General features: G+C 39.8%; 2 protein-coding genes across 2 annotated transcripts; one reads left to right on the top strand and one right to left on the bottom strand.

The window, feature by feature from the left end:
* Window positions 1-463: 463 nt before the first annotated feature.
* rtn4ip1 (reticulon 4 interacting protein 1) lies at window positions 464-10,876 on the bottom strand. The gene is made up of 9 exons (XM_056392945.1): window positions 10,346-10,876; window positions 9,630-9,781; window positions 8,257-8,325; window positions 7,862-7,986; window positions 7,470-7,518; window positions 6,939-7,075; window positions 6,366-6,549; window positions 1,236-1,328; window positions 464-711 (listed from the first exon to the last, which is right to left on the bottom strand). The coding sequence occupies exons 1-9, from the start codon at window positions 10,614-10,616 to the stop codon at window positions 586-588; spliced, it is 1,206 nt and encodes a 401-aa protein (XP_056248920.1). The 5' UTR covers window positions 10,617-10,876; the 3' UTR covers window positions 464-585.
* Window positions 10,877-10,952: 76 nt separating this feature from the next.
* Window positions 10,953-18,699, top strand: qrsl1 (glutaminyl-tRNA amidotransferase subunit QRSL1). The gene is made up of 11 exons (XM_056394265.1): window positions 10,953-11,069; window positions 11,855-12,014; window positions 12,094-12,192; window positions 12,277-12,373; window positions 12,539-12,700; window positions 12,803-12,978; window positions 14,780-14,892; window positions 15,697-15,889; window positions 16,047-16,164; window positions 16,422-16,627; window positions 16,985-18,699. Exons 1-11 carry the CDS (start codon window positions 11,046-11,048, stop codon window positions 17,200-17,202), a joined length of 1,566 nt encoding a protein of 521 aa, XP_056250240.1. The 5' UTR covers window positions 10,953-11,045; the 3' UTR covers window positions 17,203-18,699.
* The last annotated feature ends 1,544 nt before the right edge of the window (window positions 18,700-20,243 follow it).

The raw sequence follows: 20,243 nt of genomic DNA, 5'->3' as shown, positions 1-20,243 counted from the left end.
AAAAATAGAAAGCCTGTCCATAATGCTGCCAAACACCTGTAACAATCTGAACCTGTTCGTGGTGAATCGGGCTCTTTTAGTGAGTGCAGCTCACCGACACAGACAAACGCTCTGTTTTGTTACATTACAGCCGTTTTGCGTTTGCCGGTTATAGGGTCCTGTATTGGACCAGTTCTAATTCTCTTAACAATAAAAACCAGCAGTAAATTGCCAAACGGCTTGCACACTTCCTCATCCTCCCGGGATATCGATGTACATTGACCGGCCTGCCAGAGAGGGGTCCTCCTGGCTGATGATTTCAGAAGCCGGACTGTGAGCTTCTGAAATGCACCGGTCCGCACATCTCCAAATTTCATTAAGGAGCAGCTGTACAGGTGTTCCTAATAAAGTGCTTGGAGAGTGTACACATCATCGACAGCCAAACACAGAGTAAAGCTACAAAACCCACACAAGGGAGAAGCAGTAACTGTAGTAACCTTGTTTATGTACCATGTTTCCAGCCAGAGATACAATAAACTATGAGTTCAAATTATTTTCATTCATCTCATTTGTTTCATAGTTGTGCACAGTATCCAAGAGTCCATGCTATAAGTCATCTCCCCCTTTGCTGATCTCGACCACAGTCTTTCCTCGGGCGTGACCTTTCTCCACCTTCTCCAAAGCCTGGGGAACCTGGGAGAAGCTGAAAGTTTCCTCCACCACGGCCCGGATCTGATGGAGAGGAGATAGAGGAAGGCTGAGCATCGGTCACACAAGCCTTGTTTCGTAAGTTTTATAAATTATAATATCAGAGAGGAAAGCAGTCACCATTTTTTGCAGTTTCCTCTAATGATGAAAATAATCTAATGCATGTGAACTGTATGTCAACTTTGCATCATGTTATCCACATCAGACTGAATCTGATTTCAAATGTAGTTTCCTCAAACCAAGCTTTTTCTAGATGCTGCTCTATGTTGTTTTCTTCAAACCTCGAAGAGGGAGCATGCTCAAATGAGAGAGCAGATAAATAAGAGGGTGTTGTCTGCATAGCGGGTAACCTCAGCTGAAGTGCATAATAGTCCAACTAGAGAGCGATATTTAATTTGCTGAATGTCAAATGGATTTATAAATCATGTGGCCCACGGTCGTACTGCCTTTGTGACCCATTTCATTGTGCATTTCTTAATCAATATTTTATTTAATTATATTTAATTCATCAGTCACTGGCCAGTTAAAGAATAATTCTAGTACTGTACCTGTCCTGCATCCACCATTTCCCTAATTTCATCCAATGCAGGACCACTTGGTGCAAAGAATCCCCAACGGTAGTGAACTCCTTTAGCAAGGTGCTGCAAGAAAATGTAAAAAGAGAAAAGGCATGAAGATCAGCATTACTACAACATTTTTAACTGTGTGCATAGCAGAAATATTTTTGATTATGTTAATTTGACAGTGGGTGAGAATAAGGTCTGACTAAGTGGCTTAAAATGTAACAAACCTATACGACCAGGCATGTGGAGCCGACCACAGAACATCTAAAATATACTCATAAGAAACTTCCTCTTCTCACCACATGTTTTCGGGCTCACTAGTTCGCAGCAGTTACTGACTACCTGACTTTATGATCACAGTGTTGATAGTTTCTGTCATAAAAGACTATTTTACCTTTGTACTTTATAGTGTGTGACAGAATTCTCAGGTTAAAAATTATTGTCTTCGTAAATGTTCACCAGTTTGGCATTTGTGTAATTTTTAAAAGACAAAAAGTGATATTGTTCCTTTAAAAATTTTAAAGGTTGAATTCATACGAAATAAAATGCACCATTGCTCCACTCAATAGCCTCATTTGGTCTGGTATGACCAGTAGCTTATGCTTGCTAATAGCAAACTTCACATAGATATTGTTGTGTACCTGACATTAATGAATCAGTCTGCTGACTTTATGACTGCTCTCTACCGAAGGGGCAACGTCTGGGGCTGAAAAATGAAGCTAACACAGACGTGCCAAAAACAACAGTTCCTCTAATTGACCACTAGAGTCTGGCTCCAACAGTGAGTCAATCCCCATAGACTCCCATGTTAAAATGTCAAACTTTACAGCAGAAATAAACATGTTTACAGCCTGGTACAAAAACAGGTTTGGTCTCTAGAGCTTATTTCCTCCTTCATGACAACTGTTTATATAACTCACCTGTTTACATTTTATTAAGGCTTAAAGTTATGTATAATTGAGGGTGTGGCCTCTTTGAGCGACAGGTGGGTGAGCATATGTTTGCGTCAAACCAGCATGCACCAAAGTCTCAGCTCCACATGCTCCACCTCTTTGACCATTTTTAGCTGGGAGTTATGGGCAGAGGCAGGAACTGCCAAGACTGTGATGGCAGAGCAGCTCACTCTGAGCTTCAAATTTGCTCTTTATTTCTCTACCTCTGTTACTTTTGCACTACACATTACCTTTAAGCATTATTCAATACTTGCCACTTTTGGATACAGTAACCACTGTTGAGCAAAAGTTACATAGGCTACAAAAGTTACAGTTACTTTAAAAGCCAAATAGCTCTAAAGGAAATCATTAAAATATCCTCCATGATTATTTGTTCCTTTTATGCATTTTAGGTTATCAAACTTTTATAAAATGAGTGTTATAGGTGTACATACATATCTACCCAGAATTCCTGTGTCTTCATCGGCCTCTCAGACCATGCAAGTCAATGGCAGCAAACTGTATCTGACTTTTTTTTCCTGTCAATGAGCATTAGGCAGGGTTGTATTATCTTATAACTTATACAGTGGAGTCCAAAAGGCTGAGACAACTTTCCCATGAAAGTGAAAGTTATGTTTGATCCTGTGTGTGTGTGTGTGTGTGTGTGTGTGTGTGTGTGTGTGTGTGTGTGTGTGTGTGTGTGTGTGTGTGTGTGTGTGTGTGTGTGTGTGTGTGTGTGTGTGTGTGTGTGTGTTAAGGTGTCGAGATTTGTAATATAAAGGAGTTACTTAACATGTTTCCTTCAGGCCAATTTAGAAATGAGGACACTGTGATAACTAAGCCAGCTGTCGGCGCACTAGTTTTCCTTTTACTAACAAAGTACACAATACGTGAGTGAACAAGGAGGTGTGAGAATGAGGTGTACAGTATGTCTTTGCCTCCTGTCTATAAACCTGCCTCTGCCATTCTTTTTACATAGAGCTGTCATCATTCTGCTCTATGTCTTTCTATTAACTGCAGTGACTTGGAGCAATATCAGCTGAGACTAGAGAATCTCCAACCAACAACTTGTCATCTCTGACAGAAAAATCCAGTCATCAACACTGTAACAATGCATAAGCAGCTGGAAAAAAAAAAAAAACCCTTCTGTTGCGTCAGTCTGATTAATCAGTCCAGATTGTAGCTCTGATTGGACAGTGTGGGTGCTAAACGTAGCAATGGCAATGCTGCTGTGAATTAGATCCTCCCTGTGAGAGCACACCTCTCCTAGTCTCACTTATATTACATTGTCTGAAGAGCAAGGTGTGACCATATTAAAAAAAAAAATCAGCCCCTATTTAGGGAGTTCAAATTATTTATGCAGAGGGTATGTGAGCCACATGGCTGTTCATTCAATTTGTATAGAAATAGAGATAGAACAAACATTTCTAAGGCCTCACACTGCATGACACATTATCCTATCTGGTTACACTTTGCAAGAAGGAGGGGAAAGGGGTTATAAGATAGAAAGGAAACCAGAAACTTACTTTATATACTGGAAGAGAAGTAAAGAAACTGAGTTCCTGGTGTAGGTGTATAACACTGCACATGCATTGCTAATTAAATTGTTTATTTTTTAATCCAACATTTAAAGCAAGAAGAAAACAAATGAAAAGGGGAAATTTCTCTGGGGCTGTCCCGGACCATTGTAATCCTCTGTGTTTTTTTTTTATGTTTCGAGTTCATGAGTAATTCAAGTCCAGCTTTACTTAAACTCTATGAAGGAAGTTAGCAGTGAGGAAGTCAGAAAGAATCTATTCTAACATGTGTCAGTGAAGCTCTTTCAAATGTAAAAGATAAGGCTGCTGATGTTCTATAGTGACTACTGTCAACAAACCCCATGACTTAAACATAAATTATTCATCTGTGCCATACATAGATGTCCATATATATTTGTCCAAAAGCTAGGGAGCTAAATGCTAACATCACAATGCTAAAATATTGCCATGTCAATAGTAACATTAACATGTTAAGCAGGTATATGTAACATGTTCACATATTCCTAGTTTTGCATGTTTTTAAGCCATGCTATCAGCATGCTAACATTTGCTAATTAGCACTAAATACAATGTGCAGCTGAGGTTGATGAGAATGTAATTAATTTCATAGATATTTGCTGGTAAAACAATTAATAAATTAGCATTGGGAAAGTGGTCTCAGACTTTTGTACCCCACTGTATCATCACATAAAATTGCTGTGACAAACATGTAAATAAGCAATTACACATCCAGCAGACACGGAGCAACATTAGCAAGTTGTGTTTTCTGATGAATGTAACTCCAATATCCAACACGTTCTATCCTTTTAGATCTCTTTTGGTCTCAACCAACTCTTGATGTTATATTATGTTCACCAGCTAGTCTCTAACTTTGTCAGTTGTTTGGTGTGGGGCAGGGAGTGTACAATGAGTTATTTAGCTTATTAGCTGAATACAGCTGGCTGCTGTGTAACTGCAGACTAGAAAATCAAAACAATGAGCTAAAAGATGCTAAAACACTCAACAGAACTAAGGAAGATGTCAGCTGATAGTTTTCTGTGGATTTGTCACTACTAGTAACACTTTTCACATTACAGATAGACATTTGATGCACTAATATAAAAATAATGGTTAAACAGCTTTAAAAAAAAAAAACAAACACTAATTTTGGCTCTAAAAAACAAACAAAAAGAAATTAAACAAAATAGTGTGATGTTGAGAATTCTGCTTTGCCTGATATGAGCCTGAATATGGTCTGGCTAAAGATTATGTTATGAGCAAAGCACACCGGAAGAACTTTCTGAAGTTTTCCGAAGTAATTCAACCACACTCTCTGTTTCAGGTAGAATCTGTCAAGGCACAGTTTCCATGGTATTTTGAAAATGCAATGGAAATCATTTGCATGTCCTTACTACTTGAATCTACTGCATGGTACTGGTGTTCGCTTAGTACTCCAGGGTACATACAGTTACAGTACCTATAGTTGTAATCCTAAATTACCTCAATTTAATAAAAAAAGGAACTTAGCTTCAGGTGCAACCAATCATTAAACCATGAAGGAAGCAGAGGTGTTAGTTTTTGGTGAATCTATTTGTACAATTGCAAAAATATTTACCACTGAAGACCACAATGATACATTTGAGTCAGTTCGTACTATAGATTATGTGGTGAGGAGTTGAGTGGAAAGACGTAATGATAATACACAGTTGTGACACAGACACACACAGACACACACACACACACCACAAATGCACTGCATGCAAGCTTTGCTCTGCATGATGTTCACCATAGTGGGCACATTGACAGGATGCCACTTACACCGACTGAGATCCGCGAGTGTGTGCGAGTGTGTGTGTGTGTGTGTGTGTGTGAGTGTGTGTGTGTGTGCGTGTGTGTGCGTGTGTGATGAAAGGAGTTATATTTATACTGTCCTTACTTGTCCTGACCTGCACCTTGGTTAATGAAGGCATAGTTCAGGACAGATGTCTTAATCTCATTTTCATTTGAGATTGAGACTCAACACTGCAGCTTGTTCAAACTACAAACACTGTAGCCATGGTAACTGGAAAGATAATATTGCATTTGTGGTATTGGCGATGAGCAGTTTCCACCCTTATCGAACAGGAAATGACAGGGATTTTCACAGTTCATCACAGTGCAGGTCAGCTGGTATTCAGACCACATTACTCGGCTTTGTGACAAGCTACACATGACTGAGTTATTTGGCTTATTCATTTTGTTTTCCAGCTGCTTATTCATAAGAAAGTCGATTTTCAGGTAGGAAGCCAGATTGAGTGCACTGAGAGCGCAATGCTGTGTCTGAGTCACATCAACTTAGCTGCCCAAGACCACATCATTAATGATGTAGTTCCATACCGGTCTACCATGTGAACCACCGGTTATAATTTTGGACACGTCTTGAAAGTTATCATGGTGGCAATCATTATATCTGTCATCACAGCATTCGGTAGATACACAGTCTAAATACAGGGTTCACATCACAAAGTAATCCAGCAGGAATGTGCACTTGTAATCATGATCAAAATGTTGTGTTTGGATCAATTCAGGTTGAAGGGCACAAAACAGCGTAGGTGTGATTAGATCAACAATAAATATGTACAGTAAAAAAAGATCAAGCTGCATCTGTGTTGTTTTCCCATGATTACCTTGAGGGCCTTGGTGGCGACCGTAGCAGCAGTCTGCATCATACCATCAGCAATACCCAGCCTGTCAGTGTTCTGGAGGAAAGGCGTTACCAGGGTGACATATTTGGCGCCGCTCCAAGGCTTAAGCAGATTCAGTGCCCAGCGCTCCGTCCCCCCCCCAACATTATCCAGGATCAGGTCAAATCTTGAGGCGGAAAGGGGTAACAGACACAAGCGAAGACACATGAGTGTGTGGTGATTGGGAATAAAAGAATAAGTAAATGAGAGGGAGACCTTGTGTGGAAACATAAGGATGTGTGGAGAGATGACAGACATGGAAAGAGATTCAGTCTGAATGTGATTAAGTTCATTTGAAAATTAAAGGGCTCACTTTTCCCACACTAACTACAGCTAGATGGATTGGGTTGCCTTGGTAACTTGGGCAAGTTATTGATACATACATGCAAAAACTCCAATTAAATATCAACATGAATGAAAAATGACTTTATGTGTGTGTGTGTGTGTGTGTGTGTGTGTGTGTGTGTGTGTGTGTGTCTCTCTCTCTCTCTCTCTCTCTCTCTCTCTCTCTCTCACTTCTCCAGCGTACTGAGTGGCTCCTCAACAGGTCCAGCAGTGTAGTCCACTACATGGTCCGTCCCCAGCGCTCTTACAAACTGCTCTGCATTCTGGGAGCAGGTAACAGTCACATGGGCTCCCCATGCCTTCAGCATCTGTACACAAAAGACAGCTCTATCCTCAAATATAAGCTTATTAATGCAGACTAAAGTGTGTCAAAAATGGCAACATTTCATAGTAATCTGTGTCATTTATGTTGTAAGTACACAACAAATATTCAATATTTTTGGCAGCTGAATATTACATCCGTGTAATGTGAGCAGCAGTATTCAAGTTACCAAGAAAGGTGCATCTTATAACACCACAATTTATTTCATGATGAGTGTTCTTGCTTATTTTTACAATGCTATCACTAATCATGGGTGATGTAATTCATTTTAGTATTCAGAGCAGACTGTTTTTCATCTGATGCACTTAAAACATGGTACATAATAACATAATATATACAATGTGACGCTTGGCCATCATTATGCACCTTCTTATCCATACCTGTATAGCAAATGTTCCCACTCCCCCAGATCCTCCAAGGATTAAAATCCTATGGGGAAGAGATAAAAGCAGACGTGTATAATGGATGTGTCAACAATGTGTTCCACACTACTGATGCACAGATTCTCCCTCATTAGGATTCATGTCAGATACACTCCAGGCTTTAGCATGTCAAGTTCACTGCAGTCTACAGGAGCTGTTTGAGCTGCTGCCAGAGAACCAGAGCACATCAGGGGCTAAGCTTAGAAAGAGCACTGAGTGGAATAATTGACTAGATCAAAGACAAGGAGCTTTTTCTTTTTTGTTTTGTTTTTTTTTTGGGGGGGGGGGGCTGATAACAAGCAGAAAGTGTGTGTGTAGCAGTGTTTCAGTGTTTGTCCACGTTCCCTCACCGCTTCTTGGCACAGTTGTCCTTGCTGAGCCCGCCAGTGTTGACCAATGCTGACCAGGCAGTGGTTGCCACATATGGGATGGCTGCTGCCTCTGTGTGGCTCAGTGACTTTGGTTTATGGGATACCTGAGCACAACACACATTTATAATAATAATTTGTAAAACTAGAGCAAGTTGTTTTTTTTCATCACCATGCTCCAGTAGTAAGCAGCACATATGGGGTGCGTCACTGAAACAAACCACAAACAGCTAAAAGATAATACAGAACTGATGCTGATTAAATCATCATGCACTTCTGTATAGACAGAAAAAAACTATGAGGCTTATTTGAAACCTGCTGTAACACTTAACAATAACTCAAAGCAACAATGTATGAGTCCATCAGCTGAGCAATACCTCATTGGCACTAAGCACCACAAACTCAGCAAAGCTGCCCTGCTTCCATGGTGGGATTGCTGCCCAAACCTGGGGGTAAACACACAGCAGCACAAAATTAATTAACCAAAGACATAAACTGTTTGTCTACATTTCTATACAGTTAGTTCACAGTTATTTAGTGTGTAATGCATCAATTCTATTCTCAGAAGTAGCACTAATAATATCACACCATGAGTCACTCCATCATTATACCAAATGTGTGGTGAGGAAAGGCATATGACCACATGACGTACTGAAACAGGCCTATTCAAAGCTTCAGTTTACCTTCACACAAACAGACTGTACAACATTATTGTACAATCCAAATCATGTGTGAGGTGGAAACTAGGTGTTAAACACGAGGCTATAAACTCAAATTATATTTGATTATATATATAATATATATATATTATATAATTTTACTAAATGAAAAAAAAGAGCTAAGTTGTCTGTACAGGGTAAAAAATATATAATTATCATAAAGGAAGTATGAGGTGACTGAAGAGGATGAACTGAAAAAGCCAACGTGAACTGAAACTCATTCAAAGTACGAAAGGACATAGGTTCAAGCCTGCAGCTAATAATTAGTTTAATAGTTAATTAACTGATTAAATATTTTCTCAATTAATCAAACAATTGTTTTTTTAAAGGTGCAATGTGTAAATATTCAAATATTAACTAAGATTATCAACACAATGTGAAGAAATAACCAATTACATAATCAGATTGCAAGGTGAACCTGTATGGACAACATTATTCACCAATCCACGCAGGTTTGACAGCATGTCAACAACTGCCCAATGCTGAGGTTAAATTTATTCAAGCTAATGTTAGCTCAACATGAGGGTTGAAACTGAGCCCAGTCCCAGAACACATACAGTGGGGCAAAAAAGTATTTAGTCAGCCACCAATTGTGCAAGTTCTCCCACTTAAAAAGATGAGAGGCCTGTAATTTTCATCATAGGTACACTTCAACTATGAGAGACAGAATGGGGGGAAAGAATGAAGATGAACTTTTGTTATTGACCAAATACTTATTTTCCACCATAATTTGCAAATAAATTCTTTAAAAATCAGACAATGTGATTTTTCTGGATTTTTTTTTTCTTTCTTCCCTCATTCTGTCTCTCATAGTTATTAGTTGAATCCTGTTTAAGTTTGACACACTGTTTCAAACAGCCACCAGTGCAATACTCGGCTTGCTGCTAAAGTTGTTTCTACCTATTCCCAAAAGGTTGTTTTGGGCTGAGACATGGAGAAGACTCATGTCATGTCATGTCATGTATACTTTATTCATACATGACGCACTGTGCAGAAACAAGCAGTTTCCATGAAAATGGAGCTTCATTTACCTCATCCCTTTCACTGAAGTACTTCACATCCAGGCCACACTCCATGATGACCCCAGACACGTCCCTTCCCAGGATGAGAGGGAACTCGCTGCCTGACTGTGTGATATTCAGAGGGTCTCTCTTCATAGACAGTGTAGCTGCGCCATAGCCACCTGATAGTGAGAGAGCAGGCAAGTAAGAAACAAGTAATTCCCCACTGGTTTTAGAGAATACAGTCACCAGTGGTGTTAAAATCTACAATAAGAGCAAATAACAGTACCACAAATGTGGAGTCAACCTAAGGGACCATAAAAGGGCTGCAAGTAATGATGAATGAACGATTATTTTCATGAGTAATTATTCTGCCAAATATTTTTTTAATTTATCAGTAGAGAAATACCTGGAGGTCATTGTATGAATTTAACAAAACAGAGTTTGTAGGGTAACTGACCTGGGGTCTGAGACTGCCAAGGGCCCCAAAAGCTTCAGGTACACTGCATGTTAATTGTTCAATGTGCAGAGTGATACATGTGGAGAGTTTGACACCAGAAGGCTGTTTACATATTCATCGTCATTTTTTAAATCTCAGTTTGACATGTGGTCATACAATATGATATTATGACATCAGAACTAGTTTGGAAGCCAATCACGGTCTAATATGCTTTTCTTAATCTCAGCCTGCAGGTTCAAATCTGATGCCACTTTAAACATGTACACACTGTAGGCTTGTTACTCACCCCTCATGCTGACATCAAGCGGGTTCAGTCCTGCTGCAACCACTTTAACAATAACCTCATTGGGGTAGTTGATGACTGGGAAACTGGCATTTTTAGTGAACCGTAAAACATCATTGCTTCCATATTTATCAATAACCCAGGCTGGCATAATAGTTCTGCATCTACTTGAGGTGCTGAACAGTCTTGACTGGCTGCTATGCCTGGAAACTGATCTCGATTTACTAAGATGAAACAACCACTTTCTGTACACTAAATGGCTAACAGAAGCCATCTTTAAACTTTTACAAGTGCAGAAATTGACAAATAAGTGTGTGCGACTGTAAATTAGCAATGCATTTTAACAGGACAATTCAAACCGTACGGTTAGTAGGCTAAATTAAAGTGAACCGCGCTTTAAAGTTCGTCTTCTTAAATAAACATGTCTGACTAGTCGTATACACACATACAATAATTACAAAATAAGTCTATAATCATTTCAAAACAACGTCCTCTTCCGTGACATGACTCTTCCTCGACCGGCGTCTAAGTCATCGCTCAGCGCCTCCACCAATCAGAGCGCGGTTTCCTCAACGGCTGTCCAATCACAGAAAGCGTTGTTAGACGCTGTCTCTCGAAACAAACATGGCAGCTTGCTGCTGCTGCTGCACAGTGTGCGAAGGTTGCTGTTAATTTGAAAGGTTGTCACAGAAATACATCGAACATGCTCGGCCTGACAATAAGGGAGGTTAGTGCGAGTGTTAACTTGTTCTCTGACCATAGTTCTGCTGGTTTGTCTTTTGTTGTTTGTGTTGCTTTTTAGCTAAACATTGGCTCAGGTTAGATAATATCTGTAGAATATATAATACTTTTGCTCCCTAATCGGCATTAGATAAAATATATATAATATATAATATATAAAGTTGTGTATGAAATGTTAGTAGTAAAAAACAAAAGTCTGTTCTTCAGAAACAAAACGATACAATTTACATTGTGGTCCTTTACCTAGATTTTAATTTTAATAGTCCAATAGTAATACAGTATTGGAATATCACTGATGTCACAACATGTAAGGTGCATTTTACTGTAGGAGGGTGCCAGGTAGTTAGATCTCCAACAAAATATTGTTCTATTTTTGTTTCTAAAATATTTACCTATGAAGTCATTGAAATGTAGTGGAGTAGACGTACAAAGTAAAATATGAATATATAATAAAATGCAAATACACATGTAAGGCACAAGTAACTCAGAATAGCACTTGAGTACTGTAATAGGGATTTTTCACCTAAGACATTTTGACATATTACAGTAGGAGAAGCACTGGTGTAAATAATAAAAATAATGTTGGTTGAATTCCATTTAGCTGCCTCAGATTCAGGGTTCTGGCTCACTGTCACATTGCCATGGCTGGCTCGGACACCCGAGTACAATAGAGTCAATGTTAATGTTATTGGTAAACTTTGTTTTTCTATTAGTAAAAATGTCTGCTTTGAAAAAGCCCCTTTGCATAAAAGAACTAAACCTTCTCTTCAGGTGTCTTTGGCACTCAGGGAGGGAAGAATCTCCCCAACAGAGCTTTGTAGGAGGTGTCTGAACCGTATCAAGAACACTCAACATCTCAATGCTTACATTACTGTGACGGAGGAGTCGGCACTGAAGCAGGCTCTTGAGTCAGAAACCAGGCTGCTGCAAGGTGTGGACACGTGAGTGTTTATTTGCATCTGTTCTGTGTAAGGTCATAAGTGCGTCATAAGGGTCTTGTCTTCCATCAGGTGCCACCAAAGGTCCTCTGGATGGAATTCCCTTCGCAGTCAAGGATAACTTCTGCACAGAGAATATCAGGACCACATGTGCTTCCCGGATGCTCAGAGGTTTGTCTTCTCTTAAGTAAGTTACTCATATTTTCCAGTTTATGTCAATCCAGTAATGATAGCCTGCCACTATTTCTGCTACAGACTACACTCCACCATACAATGCTACAGTAGTGCAGAAACTCATGGACCAAGGCGCTGTTCTGGTGGGGAAGACCAACATGGATGAGTTTGCCATGGGGTAAGGCCACTTTACTAACAGCTAGTGACAAATCAACGTATATTTTCTAAATTTCTTGATAAAGCTGTTACAGCTGTGTACACCTGCAGGAAGAGACACGGAGTACATGTTTTAGGTTTCTGCTATTGTCTCATTTACTCATTTACTCATTTATTTGTCTTACAGTTCAGGAAGTACTGATGGGGCTTTTGGTCCAGTAAGGAACCCCTGGAGCTATGCCGCTCCCTACAGAGAGCAGACAGGGGCAGAGCCCGACTCCGACTGGGTCGTCACTGGAGGAAGCTCAGGAGGAAGTGCAGCAGCCGTGGCCTCGCTCACTAGCTACCTGTGAGGGAACACATACACATCACATTCACTGGTTCAGGAAAAGATTCGATTCAAAATGGTGTTTACAAATGAAAATTTAATGTCATGGTAATTACTCTGCAGGGCTTTGGGTTCAGACACGGGTGGTTCTACTCGTAACCCAGGAGCACTGTGTGGTGTCGTGGCCCTGAAGCCGACCTACGGTCTGCTGTCCAGACATGGTCTCATCCCTCTGGTCAACTCCATGGACGTCCCCGGCATTATGACCCGCAGTGTCAGTGATGCAGCCGTCGTCTTAGGTAGGAAACCTTTGATGGCCTGTCACTGCATGGATGTAGGCACTCTAGTTATTTTTTGGGGCAGTTTTTGCCTTCATTATGATAGCTGCAGTGAGAGAAGAAAAGAGGAGAAGAGTTGGGGAGAGAGAGAGGGGATGACTTGCAGCAAAGGGCCTCAGGCCAGACCCAAACCCAGGCAGCTGTGGTTAGAACTAAACCTTAATGGTATGCTACCATGTGAGCCCCGGGGCAGCCCACTGTCCTATATTCATAGTTGAACATCATCTGGTCCTTCCGAAAACCTTTTCTTGCTCTTTACGAGTACGGTCATTCCACATTTCCAGCTCTTTCTATCTAAAAAGGTCTTTGAAATCAGTAGGACTCCCCTGGTTAACTAAAGAATAAGGGATAAAATTGTAAATTGAATCATACATATTACTATTGTCAATCCACTGGCCAAATTAATTTAAACAAATTTACAGCAAAGTTTTTTACAACTCATAGTTGAGGGTCAAATAGATCAGAAATGAACTGTTGGCTCTTCAGGATTTGTGGAGGAACTAATTAAAAAAAGAGGTAGGTGGCATATTTCTGTACCCGACAACCAGTATATGGGTTCCCATCTGTAGTGGGACGTTTGTCGCTTCTAATCCACTTCTCTTTTTTGCTATGTTTTGCATGTTTATTACATGTATGCATGCCCAAAAATCACAATGAATACTGACATTGCCGTTTTTTCTCTTGATGCAATTCTCAGAACAGTTCTGCATTTCTCAACACTAGCTCACCCGTGCAAACGCCACAGAAACAACCATAACATGCTGTCGAAACATGCTTTTCACCAGCGCTTGAAGACTTAGACATCAGATCTTTTGATTAAAAAAAAACTGACTTTAGAAAAAGAGAAAAATGTAATGAAGTGTAAAATAATTTTTGAGACACAATGAAATGTGAATGATTTATTTGTAAATTCACACAACATAATTGCTGAGGGAAGCTAAATGATAAACATGGAACTATGCATCAGAAAATAGAAAAATAAAAAATAGAAAAATATGCAATCAAGAACAGAACATAGCACCAATTCTAGTACAGTAAATCCACACCACAATCTCTATATAAACTACCAGTCAACAGTTTGGAAACACTTTCCATATTTGTATATATGCATATACCTGTATAAATCAATGATACAAGATACAAGGTTGAAAACGTGTGTTTGTCTTTGTTTCAAATCCTGTTCTGAGACCACTGACAGTGTGTGACTGGCCTCGCTCTTTAATACATATATGAAGAAAGTTTAAAGTGATTTGATTGAAAACACAGAACCGTTTGAGAAACTGTATTACGAGTGGTGAGTGTGAGGTTTGTGATGTGTGAATTGCATCAAAGCGGTTGAGAAAAACTGTAAAGGTACACTGTGGAGTTTTGGTGGTGATGCCTTGTTTTTGCGAGTCGGTCGTCATCTTGTTTGCAACAGGCACACGGGTGGCACAATTCACATCCTGCCATTGCTTTCACACTATTCCAGTCATCGACAGTTGACAACAGTAACACACCAACAGACATAGCTATGCACCAACAAAGGCAAGCAAGCAATGAAAGTAATCAATGCACAAATAAAAATATAAAAAGTATATTCATCAAAAATATGTCTTTCATGAGGACGAAAATCCAGTCAATGTTTGTTAGACCTCAAAGATACATATGTACAGGAAAATCTGTCCATGTGTTGTCAAGAATATGAGACATTGTGAATGAATCAGTGTGGCGTGCCTCAAATAGTGGACCTTACCTGGGATTTTGTTGAAATGTTACACAGGTATCCTTCAAGGCCATGATACTAGAGACTCAACAACAATTCCTGCCCCTTCATCCCTGACAGAGCTACCTGAGGACTTTGATGTCAAGAACATCTGCATAGGTATCCCTAAGGTGAGTTTAGCTCTGTGTTAAGTCAGTATCTCTTGTCGTTTTCCTTACACATTAACAGGAATAATCAAAGACCCTGAGCATGTTGAGTGTAGGTGCCGGCTGACAGTGTTGTATAAATATGATATTAAAAAGATGTATATATTAAACACTTAGGAGGGAACTGCAACCCTCATCCTTACAGAGATAAGTAAAAGACGTGGACAGAAGAAATACACAACCACATAAATAAGAAACAAAAAATGACTTAAATTATGGAAAACTTATTATCTTAAACAATATTCATTATGACTGAAAAGTATGTGTTGACTTCAAACTGTCTATATTTAATAATTATATAGTTATTTATATTTTAAACTGTATAAACACTATGAACGGTATGAACACCTCTTTAATTAAGTAGTTGTTCTTAGTCTGTTCAGCCTGTTAAGACAGAAGCGGTGGCTAGGGGACTACTTTGACTGTGTCATTGTTGTTGTCAACATTTTGTTGAAAAATGCTGGGCAGAATTTTGTAACACTCGTTATTAACAAATGCGCCTCTAAATACATTTCACAGTTTGCACACATCTGATGTAAAAGCACAAATGTGAGCGAAACACCTGCAGTGTTGAACCCTGAAAGATGGTTTCATGTACTGTACTTGAAATGTGTGTTTCTTAGCAGCAATATCACAGAGACCAATTCCTCGTACTGCAACGAGTTACATATTTAAAGATGATTCATACTTCTTTGAAAGATCCAAATCAACACAAATACAGACATTTCCTAAATCTCCTTGTCTTTCCTGTCTTCTAATGTATGCCAGGAGTACCACGCCCCAGGGCTGTCTGAGGAGACTCTAGCTCAGTGGAGTCGTGTTGCTGACATGTTTGACAGAGCGGGGGCGAGGGTGAAGCAAGTATCCCTCCCACATACACAATACTCCATTGTGTGCTACCACGTCCTGTGCCACGCTGAAGTTGCATCCAACATGGCCCGTTTTGACGGCCTCGAATACGGTACGAACCAGTCCACAGTATGTTACATTCGTGGTGTGGAGCATTTTACAGTGGACGCCACATTACGCATAAGATTATACCCAATCAGAAGTGTTCCCAACGTGTCACAAGACGGTGATAAAGGTGATATTAATGATTCCTGTCCCTCTTCTGTCAGGCCACCGTAGCGAGGTGAACAGCTCGACAGAGGCCATGTACGCTTCAACTCGACATGAGGGCTTCAATGATGTCGTGAGAGGGAGGATTCTGTCCGGGAACTACTTCCTGCTTAAACAGTAAGACAACAGAGTGAACCTTCTCACACCATTGTATTTCAGTTCCCCTGGGTTCAAACCAGTCTATAGCTGACGGTGTCACTTTATCTCTTTGACCTTTTCTCTGCTCTCAGGTCTCTGTTATCATCAGTCTCTACAGTTATGAGTACTTTTGTCCTTTTTTCAATTTAAGAGAGAATAAAATGAACTGGTGGAGCTGTAACATTTTCAAAACAGCCAGGATTAACTGACTGACATGATCACCATCATTTTGCCAGGAACTACCAGCACTACTTTGTTAAGGCCCAGAGAGTCCGCCGGCTGATAGCGGACGATTTCAAGCATGTGTTCAGCTCAGGTGTCGACATGCTGCTAACACCCACCACTCTGACTGATGCAGCCCGTTACTCTGACTTCAAACAGGAAGACAACCGAACACGCAGTGCGCAGGAAGACATCTTCACCCAGCCCGTCAACATGGCAGGTACAGAGGAAATAAAACACTTGTGGCATCACTCATGCATGTAAAGGAAGTGTAGGAGGATTCATGAATTTGTATATTCTGTATGCATGGATACACACACTATGTACCCATGCACATCTGGAACTGAAAAACCTTCACCTAAAATGACATCAGTGTAGTTACCGCTTCCTCTTACATTCCATCCTGTAACAAAGGCACATTGCATCATACTTGTTGTAGACCTCAGACACTTAAGGGAGTGTTTACATTCAGTTAAACTTTCTCCTGCCTATTATCACTCTCCAGACTAACCATGGGATCCCAATCATTGCCTTACATGTACTGTTTTTCAACTCTTGTTTTTTTCGTTTACCTTAGGTCTCCCTGCTGTTTCAGTACCAACCGCATTATCAAGACGAGGTCTTCCCATTGGCTTACAGCTCGTTGGCCGTGCCGCGCAAGACAGGAAGATGCTCAGTGTTGCTCAGTGGATTGAGCAGAGGGTTGGGTTTCCCTCCATCAGTGATTGTGGCAACTCTAGCGAGGTCAGCAATGACACAAGAATGATGGAAAGGGAGCAGACTTCAGCTGTATGAAGAGAACTGTGGACACAAGGACACACCTATTGACAAAGTCACTAATTACAGGCACATATGGACAATGGACGTAAGGTTTAACCATTATGGACATTGTTTACTTATAAAATGCCTTTTGGGGATCTCATCAGTGGGGTTATCTCCATCGATCACATGCTGTAGTAGCTTGGACTTTCCTTGATGGACTGAAAAGAATTGCAGCATGTGAAAACCTCTTTATTGTACAACATGCTTCATACTTTACATGGAGGGATGTGGTATTTAAACAGTTGCTTCTGCATTTGTTGTCTGATGGTGCAACTATTGTTATTGAATAATTGTCGGTCTTTTGGATGGTCAGTTGTTCCACTAGACTGAAATATCCCTACAAGACTAAAATGGATTGCCATTATATTGTGTACATTTGTGATCCCCAGAAGATAAATCCTAGAGACTTTGGTGATCCTCCGACTTTTCAGCTGTACCAGCTCCGTGTTAAGTGATAATTAATAAATGTTAGCACGTTAACACACTGAGATAATTAGCATGATGAACATTATTCCTACTCTTTCACATCTCTATCACATCTTTTCTTCTAGTGAAGTTAGCACGCTAACCAGTTATGCCTGCTAGCCACCACTTTCTGATAGCGACTCACTGTAGCCTCCAATGTTTTATCTTGTATTGTGAAGACATCAATGGCTGAACCTCTTGTCAAGTGACAATCACCACCACCTGCTCCCAGCAAGAAACCAAAACCACCAAAACTTACAAATAACAGTTTGCTTGTTTTATATCAGATGCGGCTTTTTCAAGTAGATTTTCACCGCAGGTCTAAACAGGATCTTTGATGGCTGAGATAGATTTATACTTTAGTTCCTATGCTTGTCAAGAAATTATTATTGTACCTCTTATTACAAAATTTTTGTCCTCTTTCTGGCAGATTGACTTGATTTTTCCTGACATTTCCAGAACATGGTTGTAAAGAGGTCGGCTAATCTCACATGCGACACACACCGTTTGGCATTATCTATGTCACAAGTCTAGACCCTGTCTCAAATTTCCCTCTCCAGTCCCTACAGGTTGACAAATTGTGCAGACATTTTGAAAGTTATGAAAACACTAAACAAATATTTCTGCAAGTGTGTGTCTGAGAAGAAAAACACGTTGGTCCATTTCCATGAAATTGAAATGAATAACAACTTTGCATGACCAAACATGACACAGACTCTTAGAAGCATTTTGGCTCAAGCAGATACTTTCCCTGAAATACTAAGACTCACCACATTAAAGTGTTGGAATCAATTCAAGTGAAATCAATCCAGTCAGCCAATTGTAGTTCTGGAATCTGGCCTAAAATAAGGTGCTACGCTGAGTGCTTACAGAGCCCACAATAACCTGCTCCCAGCTGACTCCAGTTTCACATACACAAGTGTTCATGATTAATCCTGATACTGTAACTCAGTAGAGTTTGCAAAAAGAAGAGCACAAGAGGATACGTTTACATGAATGCTTTGCTGTTTGTTTCTTTGTTGTTTTTTCATGTATCAATGGGTCTGTGCAAAAGCGTGGATCTTTAAAATAGTTAGCATGTTATAAATGCCATCCTTTTATATGAATGAATGACTGATATTGAAGCTGTAGGCTACATACTGAACACTGCATAACTGACTAATTAACACAATTATGTGATTTCCTGCTGTTGACAGGTCTGTTCTTCCTCTTTTTACTTCTTGTCATCACATAATGCGTTAAATTTCAATATATCGGGTTGCCTGAGACAACACCAGGACAATGGCAACATACTTCTGTGTTGCAGAAAGATTTTGACATAATTATGTTGCCTCACATCAGTCTAACAACTTCATTGTTTTTGTGTGTTTGGTAAAGCATGGAAGGTAAGCTCAGCTCACATTCAACAATGCTACTTTATAGTGTGCGCTGAAATTTTTGTCTAAAATTGTGTCCCAAAAACCTTGTTGTCATAAAAAAAAAGTTTTAAACACATATAAATTTTACATCCTATTCCCAATAGATAAAAATTCTAAAATCTTTTATAAATTGTTGTCCTTACCTTGGAAGAAGAAGGACTTAGGCTGAAAAAAAATCTTAAAACAAATTAATTTGTATGCCTGCCTTTAGCATAAAACCTGTTCTGTATCAGTTTAAAGAGGGGTGACTCAGGTTGAGTACAACAAAAAGCATCTATCTCTGGTTGTGCTGTATTTAAAATATCTTGAATGTTTATTAAGTATGTTTATTTTTAATGGTGCATATTTTTTCTTTTAAGAAAGAGCCAGGCTAGCTGTTTCCCTCTGCTTCCAGGCTTTATGCTAAGCTAGGCTCATCACCTAGCTGGCTCACAAAACAGTGAAATGCTTTTATCAAATTCTAAACTGTCTGGTTGAGTAATGTGTAATTCGAATTTTGCTAAAGCTCCTCTTCCATGACAGAGAAAGTCGTAGCACTGGTCAACGTCATTTAAGATTGTTACAACATGGCTTCTATTCAGCCTGTAACGGGTATTTGAAAAGGAAATATGTGAAAACCAGTGTGGTCACTGAAATGTGATAAGTGATCAGTCACTTCTATTGAGCTACCTTTTGTTGTTTTCAACATCTCATATACACAAACACATGTTAGAGTGCAGAGAGCCCATGTGGGGCTCTTGTTCCCTCTGACATTCTCCCCTCCGGATATGTGGATTTGTGTGGTATCCCCTTCTGCCCTCTTTCATCCTCACTCTATCCCTCCCACCTGCCCAGCTCTTTCCAGAGCCTCTCATTTGATCCTGATCTCTGTGTTCTTTACGTAAATGTCACCCTTGCTCAAGGCTGACAGAGTAGGATGTGCTAATGAAATCTCAGTGAAACACAGACTCCTCACATAAGCCATGTCTCCATAATTCTGGTCCTCGTGGTAGCAGGCCTGCTCCCTATGAGACATATAATAATAGATAATAGAAACACCAAAACTGCCAACTGACCATATTATTTAATGTCTTGTAGTCATGTGTGAAAAGAGAGTTTAAAAGTGTAACTAAAGAACCAGTGTCTATCAAG

The sequence above is a fragment of the Seriola aureovittata genome, chromosome 13 (assembly GCF_021018895.1).
Source record: "Seriola aureovittata isolate HTS-2021-v1 ecotype China chromosome 13, ASM2101889v1, whole genome shotgun sequence".
Taxonomy (NCBI): domain Eukaryota; kingdom Metazoa; phylum Chordata; class Actinopteri; order Carangiformes; family Carangidae; genus Seriola; species Seriola aureovittata.
Note: the sequence above shows the minus strand (reverse complement) of the source record. Positions and strands in the feature narration are given on the sequence as shown.

Excerpts from the sequence above, each read along its gene's own strand:
- qrsl1 (XM_056394265.1), top strand. The coding sequence starts at position 11,046 with ATGCTCGGCCTGACAATAAGGGAG. Across the intron at positions 12,015-12,093 it reads AGAAACCAGGCTGCTGCAAG|GTGCCACCAAAGGTCCTCTG; the intron begins GTGTGGACACGT and ends GTCTTCCATCAG. Across the intron at positions 12,374-12,538 it reads ATGGATGAGTTTGCCATGGG|TTCAGGAAGTACTGATGGGG; the intron begins GTAAGGCCACTT and ends TTTGTCTTACAG.
- rtn4ip1 (XM_056392945.1), bottom strand. The coding sequence starts at position 10,616 with ATGGCTTCTGTTAGCCATTTAGTGTACAGAAAGTGGTTGTTTCATCTT. Across the intron at positions 7,519-7,861 it reads GACAACTGTGCCAAGAAGCG|GATTTTAATCCTTGGAGGAT; the intron begins GTGAGGGAACGT and ends TCTTCCCCATAG. Across the intron at positions 1,329-6,365 it reads TCGCCACCAAGGCCCTCAAG|CACCTTGCTAAAGGAGTTCA; the intron begins GTAATCATGGGA and ends ATTTTCTTGCAG.